Source organism: Sinocyclocheilus grahami, unplaced genomic scaffold, assembly GCF_001515645.1.
Source record: "Sinocyclocheilus grahami isolate Dianchi unplaced genomic scaffold, SAMN03320097.WGS_v1.1 scaffold32.1, whole genome shotgun sequence".
Lineage (NCBI taxonomy): Eukaryota > Metazoa > Chordata > Actinopteri > Cypriniformes > Cyprinidae > Sinocyclocheilus > Sinocyclocheilus grahami.
This window is the reverse complement of record NW_015505211.1, coordinates 3,877,843-3,888,164: the sequence shown is the minus strand read 5'-3', so window position 1 is coordinate 3,888,164 and position 10,322 is coordinate 3,877,843. Positions and strand designations below refer to the sequence as shown.

The following is a 10,322-nucleotide window of genomic DNA, read 5'->3' as shown; positions in this document are numbered from 1 at the left end:
TATATATATAAAATGGGGGGACAATAGGGATTTCGCCTAGGGTGTCAAATTGGCTAGAAACGGCCTGCGCAGCATACACTACAATTGGCGTTAGTATTCCTACCGAACTAAAACATCGAACTCTGTGGAGGTCACGTGACCCGCCAGCAGCTCCAGTCGGGGAGAGATGGAAGCGCCTCTCCGCGGTGCTGCTGCGCTACTCTCTCCAGTTTAAATCGCGTTGGCTCCAGGTTTCAGAGCACATCACCACTGCAGCAACCCCCACCCTCCTCCCCCTGCTTCAACATGCACGGCTACAGGAACTCTGCATCCCCGGGCATAGAGCAACTGCTGCAGCATCCCTTCAGCGGACTCACCACTACCATGTTTTAAACACCGAGCACTCTTAAATTTTACGATCCAATGGGAACTCCGTGACCGACGGCTGTCGCTGCAGTATGCACAGATTGTGACCGTAAATCGAACGCTTACGGTCTGTATAGTGGAATGGTTGTGATAAAGTTTTTACAGATGTCGAGATGCTTATCGTAATAAGTTTTGACAACGTTGCAGAAACACTGTTTCACAGAGGTTGCTGGTAAGTCCACTTAGGATCTGACACTATAGCGTCTTAAAAATGTTAACTGTAGGTAGCCTACACCTAAATGTCTTCAAGACATTATTCTCATGGGGTAATTTTTTTTTTGTACTTTTTAGACGTGATATAGGCTAATCTGTCCTGAGGTAAAAGTGTCCTCCTTTCAAACTCTCTGTTTAACGTTTTTTTTTTTTTTCAACCATTCAAACATCCTCTTCCATTCACAAAAATGAAATAATACCAATAATCACAATTTACCTAGTTGAATTATTTGCCATTTTTTCACACGTTAACTGAGCCAGTTCGTAAACCGAAGAAAAAAACTAACGTTTGACGTTCGCGGCATTGTGAAGTCTCATTGAAACGTAGGCATTAAACATTCCATTTTGGATTTGTTTTATTGGTAAACAACCAATATTGATTTTTTTTATTCGAGGTGTGGTTTCTGAGACTTTTTTTTTAAAACTGCGACGTTCCCTGACTGCAACACTGTGACATGTAAAAACGTTTCGCGCTTGCTGGGAACCTGCTGCCATCACTACCGCTTTAAGCAAGCCTGGCTCAGCCAGTTCGAATTATTGATAAGGACGTCGATTATTGATAAAGAAACTCGCCATCCCTTTCTTTAAAACAACGGTCCTCCCAGCATCCCGCATGACTGAATCGGTGTTAATACGTTTTCTAAGCCGTTTCATAACAAGAACTCAGTTAAAGCCCGCTTTAATCCACCTCGCTCACCAGCCTGTGGCCTCCATGAGCAAAAACAGCAGCCATATCTAACATGTACTGACACAGATGAGGATAACAGGTGCCCAAACACAAACAGCATACCATTAAAGCTTCAAAATAACGAGTATCACAGACAACACGTTAACGCGCTCGGAATATGAATTACACCCCCACTGCTGTTTATCTATGAGAATTAAGCCACGTATGGCTGCGTCGCAGCCACCAGTCATATTTACATATCAAAAACGGAACCCATATTCAAAAATAGGGTTTAATCACATAAGACCTATGTTTAGTATGTCGTCTAGGCAAGAATTATGCATCCAATAGCATATTCCGCTAAAAGAAAAGATGCGTTCCCTTATTTGGCGAGTCATTGTTGCAGGCCGGCGTGTAGATACACTGTCATTAGGCTCTGCAAATAAACGCAGCGATCAACTGTGTAATAGTACGCTGGGAAAATGAATTATGACGTTATGAGTACGATGTTTTGCCAGCCTAAAGCGAAGCTGACGGTAATGAATCTGACTGGGCTGTCAACAAAAGACAGGGTGACATTCCTCCGGGGAATATTTCTGGCTTTAGTGCGTTTGATCAAGAAATCAGTTCCCGTATGACATCATGCGCGCTAAATAAAACATGCGTTCAAGACACTGTATGCAGATGCTTACCAGATTTAAAACTGTCTCCACGATATCTCTGTTGCTAACCTCCCCGACCTGGATCAAACCGATGAGCACGGCGAATTTCATCTTGATATTCCGGATCGGAACCGAGGGGTTCATCACCCCGGCCGGTAGAACCACGGCGCCCGATCCAGACACCATCATGTCCCCGGCAACGGACCCCGTTACGACTTGCTGCCCCGAACCCGGCGGTGCTGCTGGTGGTGTGGTTGCTTCTCGGTCCGTGAGCGAGGCGGAACCCGGTGCCAAAACCGGTTTCTCGCTCGACATTTCCGACCCGAATCCCAAAAAGGAGCGGTTGGCTCGGTCTCACCCGCTTTTGTATCACCGAGCACCGAGCAGCAGCATCAAACACAGAAGAAAAAGGAAAATTCTCGATCACGTGTCACAAGGCTGTCCTCCTCCTCCGAGATGTGCACATCGAAACCCAGTGCTCGCAGCCGTTCAGAGGGATGCACAGGACGAAAACACGGCTTATGTTTGGCGAACCGGTCCCTCTCTCTCCTCCCTATGTCAGCCGAAGATCGGTGCGGTGTCGGGCTGTGTTGTCTTTCTCAGGACGCCATATTGACGCCCCCTGTCTGCGGGAGCGCTCACCACGCCTGCGTGCTGCTGCTCGACTGTCAATCAAAAAGGTGGCAACCAAGCAGGAGCACGTGTGCGCGTCCCATTGATTAGTAGGTGTCCCAGCATTAGGCAAATCAGATGAATGGAATGTAGACTATAAAAATGACAGCGGGATTATTTTGGACCGTTAAACAATTGTAAATAATGCCATAGTCCAATGATGTAATGATAATGTGACGATCTCTCTGACTCTTTCACATAACTTGAATCAATATTTCACAGGGTTTATTTGTGAAATCCAAATTCTGTATTGACGCATACATTAAAGTATTAGCTGCCATGAAACAACTGTCCATGAAAAAAAAAGTTGTCACTCAGCACACCTTTTGTTGAAAAATATACACTGTATAGCTTATATTATTTTAAAAAATAACATATATTCTTTACATATATTACTTTATATGTGTGTGTTATTGAAATATTAAATTATATAAATTATAACTTTTGATGCTTATTATTAGTGAGATCTTCATCTTCGCTGTAAAATAAGCGCAATTTGTGAACATCAGATTTGCCTTGAGTAAATTCCATTATATCAGCCACCCTGCTAGGAATCAGCACTGGCCTTAACCCATGTAATATGAAGACTACACACTAAACATATGGCTGCCAAATCACAAAGACTCACGGTTTTTTCTTCACTGTGTCTGCCATCGAAGCGAACCTTGCTATTGTGATGTTTTAATTTTAGCACTGCAGCAGAAAGCTGTGAATGGGGACGTGAGCTCTCTTTCACTCAGAAGGACACGAGTCCTGCCACATTTTGGCACAAGCCTAAATAGAGGTTTAAAGTCAGGCTGAATGAAAGTGAGCTTTTGCCAAGCCTTCTCTCCCTCCCCCTGTCCTTTTCTTCTTTCTTTATTTCTCTTTTCCCTCTCTGTCTCTTCCTCTCTCACTCACTCATCTGCTTGCATCCCGTTCTCTCAAACTAGAACGGATCTTTAACAACAAGCTATGCTGGCATACACAATTCTTATATAAGGAACTGCTATAGGAGACAAAGACAGCAAAACTAAGAGATATTCCTTGCTAGAGCTCACTTTCCATACAGATTCTCATTTAGAATTATATAATAACACTTAAAACCCTGATTTGCAGATGTATAAAGACCATTCATGGGTACATAAAGAATTTTATGATGTTAGAGGTATGATGTGAAGATTTATTTGACTTTCTCTTGCTGATCTTACAGTAATTTCCTAATTTCCATAAGTCCCTTTTCTATTTCTCTTTACCAGCAATCTCAGAGAGAGGCACAATTCCTTTTTTAGTGGTGAGGAGATGAATATATGGAGTGAGGGTGGAGAGGGGGATGGGCTCTGCTCAGAGGAGGAGGGGAACAGAAGGGACCAGCAGCTGGATACTGAGGAAGAGTCTTCAGCCAATACAATGGCTGACAGGAGGCTGAGTCTGCATTCAGAGCTTTACGTCCCATCACCAGACTGGAAACCTGCTAAACTAACATGCACCAAGACATAACCAGCATCGTGTGTGTGTGTGTGTGTGTGTGTGTGAGTGAGTGAGTGTGTGTTATACACCACGTGAACAGCAGGGTCTCAACTGCCATTGTACGTTTTCATTTCGTATGTGAATAGGAAATGAATTGGCTTGTGCAGACACGGACGTACATCATATATTTGTTTTGTATGCTGCATTACGCATGAAGATGGAATCTGACGGTTTGGTAGAGGGAAGTTCATAAAGAACTTTCAAATAAAAGCTTTCATCAATGCTAACAGCCCGTCAGCATCCCACTCCTCAGCGGAGAGAAAACAGATGAGAAAATGCACAGTGACCAAGGAGACGTTCTCTTCCAAGAGGAGAAAGCGAGAAAGAGAGAGAGCGAGAGATACAGGCAGACGAGCGGAGAAAGAAAGGGGGAAAAAAGGACAAATGACAACTCAAGAAAGAGTAGAGAGGGAGAGGACGTAGTGCTGTCACTTTGCCGTTTCACCCTGTCCCTATATGTGAGATGCTCAACACTGGCAGGAGAAATGAACAGGCATGTTAGATTAAAGGGACGTCTACCACACACACACACACACACACACACGTTTGTTTCACTTCATTTTGAGGACATCACATTGACTCACATTGAGTCAACATGAAAACCAGTTCATCTATTACATCACATTATATTCTCTATAATTTATATTAATATACAAATTTATTAAGACATAATTTGGCCCATTTATAAACCTTTTTTTCCTCTTGTGAGCACCTCAATCCTCACTGTTTACATCAATCTGGCTCTCAATAGTATGCACAAGCCTCTTACAGCTACTTTGCTGTCCCTATATGTGAGATGCTCAACACTGGCAGGAGAAATGAACAGGCATGTTAGATTAAAGGGACGTCTACCACACACACACACACACACACGTACGTTTGTTTCACTTCATTTTGAGGACATCACATTGACTCACATTGAGTCAACATGAAAACCAGTTCATCTATTACATCACATTATATTCTCTATAATTTATATTAATATACAAATTTATTAAGACATCATTTGGCCCATTTATAAACCTTTTTTCCTCTTGTGAGCACCTCAATCCTCACTGTTTACATCAATCTGGCTCTCAATAGTATGCACAAGCCTCTTACAGCTACTTTTTTTGACATACTTCTCTGTCACACATACACACTCACACAGATGCACAGACCTCTCCTTCAACACAAAAGACTTGCTAGTAAACCAGCATTTTTGCTTTCATAAGAGTGCTAAACAAAGGTCTGCTTTCTGTTGTGATTTTCTGCATTTCATTCCCATTGGTTTCTCTCTTTAGTACTGAGATGGAGGACTTAAAAGATTAGTTCAAGACTAAATATTTATATGTTCCTCACACAATGCTATCATTTGACTTACAGAATTTTTTTTTTTCAGTCATTTTAGAGCTTGACAGCTGCAGTCCTCATTTACTTTTATTATATGGAACATCAGGAGAAAGAAAGCCATACTGGAACAGGGGTATTGCTAGATCCTTTTTACAGAAGCACGGGCCCCAGTGAGATACTGCTGCGCCCCAGAAGAATATGACTTACGTGTCAATATATTTATATGTTCCTCACACAATGCTATCATTTGACTTACAGAAATTTTTTTTTTCAGTCATTTTAGAGCTTGACAGCTGCAGTCCTCATTTACTTTTATTATATGGAACATCAGGAGAAAGAAAGCCATACTGGAACAGGGGTATTGCTAGATCCTTTTTACAGAAGCACGGGCCCCAGTGAGATACTGCTGCGCCCCAGTAGAATATGACTTGTGTCAATGGAGGTTACAGTATAACAACCTGAGAATCATTGTCCCTGACAATATTTCAGCAATCATGTCTTGTGGTTTGTATCAGCTGTTAAGAACTGGACAATGCCAGACTCACAAATGAATCATTCTTTTGATCTAATCTCTCAAATGGGTTCACAAAAATATATATATATAGAACATTCAAAACCATTTGGATCCCATCACTGTATGTCACAGTCATTTTGTATGAGGAACATAACAAGCACATCTTCTCTGAGCAGTCATGACAGCTGCATATATCCTCACACACAGAGACTGTAAAGCCAGTGAATGTGACATACATCCACACAGAATGTACGTGAACCCCGTGAAGTACCTGCTATCACAGAAACTCACAGATGAGGCTCGACCGGCCGTGTAAAAGGTTTTGCTCATGAGAGGTCTAAGTAATTGGTCACATCCTGGACTGGATGTGATTCACAGGATGTGCACGTGTGCCCAAGCGAAAGGCAGTCATCAGAAAAAAACAGTCATAAGATAAAAAATACTTCTGATGTACTAAAAATGGATGGACCATTTCTAGAACTACACAGTGATTTCCAAGAAGGCATATTCTATTATTCCAAAACTGAAAGCTTTGCATGACATACATTTGGAATAACACTGCTCAGGAATAACAGGATTTTTATATTTAGCAAAGCTTTTAAAAATGATTTTAAAACAAGTCTCCCATAACTGCACATGTCTGCTCTAAAGCTTGTATTACAATCAGCTAACGGCTTTACATTTCCTAGAAAATTATTTAACATGCTACTTGCATCATTGACAACATACAGCCACAGTGCGAGAGCAGCATGACTGTTTTTATGGGAGAGAGAAAAGTGTGTTCACACATACGCACACAAGCTAAATGTGTGTGTTGTCTGTTGAAGAGAAGCCTTCAGATGGAGAAAAGGAGATAGGACAATGAGTCACAGGGCAGCAGATGAGACGAATCCTGAATTCAATCAAATCACCACATCAAAATCATGTACTCTCCAGTCATGACGGCAGACGGTGATAGGATATTTTTCTGGTTGCTTGGTTTTTATGACTCACACACTGTGTTGGAATAGCCTGCCCACAACTGAATCTCATTGGTTTACAGTCCTGCTTTGGTTCATTTTCAATTAGATGATTTCCATCAACACAAGCAATAGGTAAAAATATGAGTTTTCATTTACACCTGATACAACTGGACACTGCAATTGAGTACACAATTACTGGTAACTAACAAAAACTTGAGGATTTAAAATCAAAGTTTGTAATGTTGTGATTCAACTCATAGCCCGTTGGTTTGTTTCAAGGCTTATAATACTTTAATGAAGACTTTTTAAAAATCCCTATGGGAAAAATAAATGGGAATAATACTTTCAGAACCAAGGCCGCTGAAAAGGTGAATAGGCACTGTTGCACTCTATTGCTTCTCTTCACTGTCAAAACAATACAGATTGAACTGACTTTTTTCAGACCTGCATTAATATTAAATTAAAGCGACAGTCCAATCAAAATGGCAATGAAAATTCTGGCATCATTTACTCACCCTCATGTCATTCCAGACCTCTATGTCTTTCTTTGGTGGAAGACAAAAGAAGATATTTTGAAGAATTTTGGTAACCAAAAAGTTTCGGTTCCTATTGAGTTCCATTTTATGAACAAGAAAGATATTCATACAGGTTTGGAACGGCGTGAGGTGGACTATCCCTAAAACAAACAACTGAAAAACAAAGCAAATCCTATAAACGATACAAACAATAAATCATAGTAAATAAGGACAACTAAACAATAAGAGAGGTTGTGCGGGTCAGGATGGAAAGGGAAAATGATAACAATAGACTGATAAAGAAAAAAAATTATTCTGTGCATTTGATCCAACTGGTGAGGGAAAAAAAGCGGCCGTTGAGCTCCCCTGCAATCCTGTGCATTGTGTGGGAAATGGAAGGAGAAACAAAAGAAAAGAAGAAAAGACAACAGAGGAGAGTGCTAAAGGGGCCAGGAGATAGTGAGGAAGTCAGTGACATGAACAAAATGGTAGCCAAGGCAACTGTATTTCTCTCTTTTTTTGTCTGTCTGTCTCTCTGGGGCTGTACGGAAATGTAGTTATTGTTTTTTTTCTATGTATGTGACTTTGATTCTCTCTTTCTCTCGCTCTGCATGTACATAGACATTATGGTCATATCCAGCCACCAAACTGCCACTCTGTCTACTCTAAAAGCATGAGAGGCTGGAAATAAACAGGAGAAAGGCAGTTTAAGGCAGTTTTCTTTACTCCAACCACAGTGATGCTGAAATCCTGTACTGCTTTGCAGAGGCGTATGACAGAAAGGTGGACAGTAAATAGCTGAAGGTTGTTGCTGCACATTGCTAATTGGTGGCATTGCTAAATTCTGTGTTCCAGGAGAATTATGCCTAAACAATCCATCTGATTTAAGCTATAGATGTGTTTATGAAATGTTTTGCTTTGTTGAAAGGCCAGACCAGACCGTATCCTGACCAAAGTGCAAAAACACTCAGAGTCTCTATCTCTCTCTCACACACACACACACACACACACACTCAGACACAAACATCAATAATTCATCTATTTGATCTTTTATTTATTAATGACCTTATTGCTGTGCTTGGATTTGTTAGAGCTATAGAAAGGTTTTTTTTCACCTTAGGAATTCAATCTACTAAGCTTCCTCTGAAGCTGTGTGTGTATCCGCACTGAATCTTTGGAATAAAGTGAAAGATTCAGTCAGACGTCAACTAAAAAACAAGCCCAGACAGCATGGTGGTGTCAGAATATGATGATATGGTCACCATTTCCATGTCTGTGTTTTTAGATGCACAAACCCACTTTCATTCCTGCAGAGCAGTCGTCGATTAATACGGGTTTTTTCAATGGCTGATGCCAATGCAGACATCTAGAGAGCAGTGTGGGTCATGGCTGATATATCTATGATATTATAATAATTAAAAATTACAAGTGAGACTTGCACAAACAGGCTATAAATTAAATGGACATTTTATAATGTATTTAATCAAAATTCTCTCACAATAGTAGAAAATTCTGTCCTTTGAAAAACACACTCCCATTCAAAGTTTGGGATCGGTAAGATGATGGTTTTTTTATGGTCACCAAAGCTGCTTTTAGTTTATCACAGTAATATTGTTAAACAGGTTTACAATTTAAAATAACTTGCATTTTAAAATGTATTCCTGTGATGGCAAAGCTGAATTTTTAGCATTATTCAGTGTCACATGATCTTTCAGAAATCATTCTAATATGGTGATTTGCTGCTCAAGAAACATTTCATATTATCATCAGTGTTGAAAACAGTTGTGCTTTTTAATATTTTTGTGGAAACAGTGACACTTTTTTTTCAGGATTATTTGAGTAAATTCTTCATCTATTTGATCATTTATTTAAAATTGAAATGTTTTGTATCAAAGTAGCCTATAAGTCTTTGCTGTCACCTTTGGTCAATGTAATGCATCCTTGTTGAATAAAAATATTAATATCTTTTTAAAAAAAAGAAAAACGTATAAGTGTGTGTTCTTTGAACTATGACATACAAACCATGAAAATAACTTATCCAGGTGTTGTTAAACAAGTAGACTTGCATTATTTTCTGTCTCTCTTCAATTTGAACAGACTGCTTCTTGTATACTAGGCTATGTAGTAGACAAATACACAATTCCAGTTTTGAAACATCAACACTGTTCCATCAAATTAAAGGGCAGAACTAATTGTTGTATAAAATAAATAATTAAAAATGAGATCACTCTTTCAGAAAGGAGAAGCAGAAAGGATGGTCGACATTATTAATGAAATCTGACCTTCTTTGGAATAAAGACATGCCATTGCTTTTTGCTCCCTAATGATGATGCATGGCCCGCAGTGAGTGTCCTCTGCCTTCCGTACTGCCGCGTATAAAGACGTGTTATTCAAATGGCGTGGATCAATAGTTCCCTTGGGACTCTCTGGGGTTCTGCAGACCCAGGAGAAAACACGATCACTGCTAATTACTGGCCATGCTGGTTAGAAGCAAATGAACAGTTCTATGACCTCTAAATTGCTATCCAATTTGTTTGCTAGTATTACTCTAGTCTAAGCGCACCTGTACTCCTCAGTCCTCAGGCGACGTCGACCATCCCAAGCTACTATGGTGAATCCACACTGCCATCTGGTGGTTAGAGGTGAAATGATACCAATAAGCCTCATTTATGTACAAAATATACAACCTGAATTGTATCTACACATTTACACACAAACACACGTAAATGTACAGCTTTGTGAATAGAATAGACATGCTTCCCAGAAGCAGTGAAGTGAATTCATGTCCTAGACATTGTAGAGTGTAACAGTACACATATAAAAATGACAATAATAATAATAATAATAATGCATACTTGCAACAATCATTGG

The 10,322-nt window shown here is 40.1% G+C and overlaps 1 protein-coding gene and 1 long non-coding RNA gene across 3 annotated transcripts in view; both read right to left on the bottom strand.

Moving 5' to 3' along the window:
* Positions 1-2,590, bottom strand: part of LOC107578728 (neurobeachin-like) — a 132,144-nt gene extending 129,554 nt beyond the window's left edge. Inside the window, exon 1 of the mRNA XM_016264658.1 lies at positions 1,978-2,590. Coding sequence (XP_016120144.1) covers positions 1,978-2,262 — 285 coding nt within the window. The 5' untranslated portion in view covers positions 2,263-2,590. The remainder of the gene's footprint in view (positions 1-1,977) is intronic.
* A 6,796-nt stretch (positions 2,591-9,386) lies between these two features.
* On the bottom strand, positions 9,387-10,085 carry LOC107577768 (uncharacterized). Of its 2 annotated transcripts, none has more exons than XR_001608253.1 (3): positions 10,015-10,085; positions 9,734-9,885; positions 9,387-9,415 (listed from the first exon to the last, which is right to left on the bottom strand). It is a non-coding gene; the product is annotated as an uncharacterized lncRNA (long non-coding RNA). The 2 variants fall into 2 exon arrangements; XR_001608254.1 differs by lacking the exon at positions 9,387-9,415 and adding an exon at positions 9,525-9,568.
* Positions 10,086-10,322: the final 237 nt, after the last annotated feature.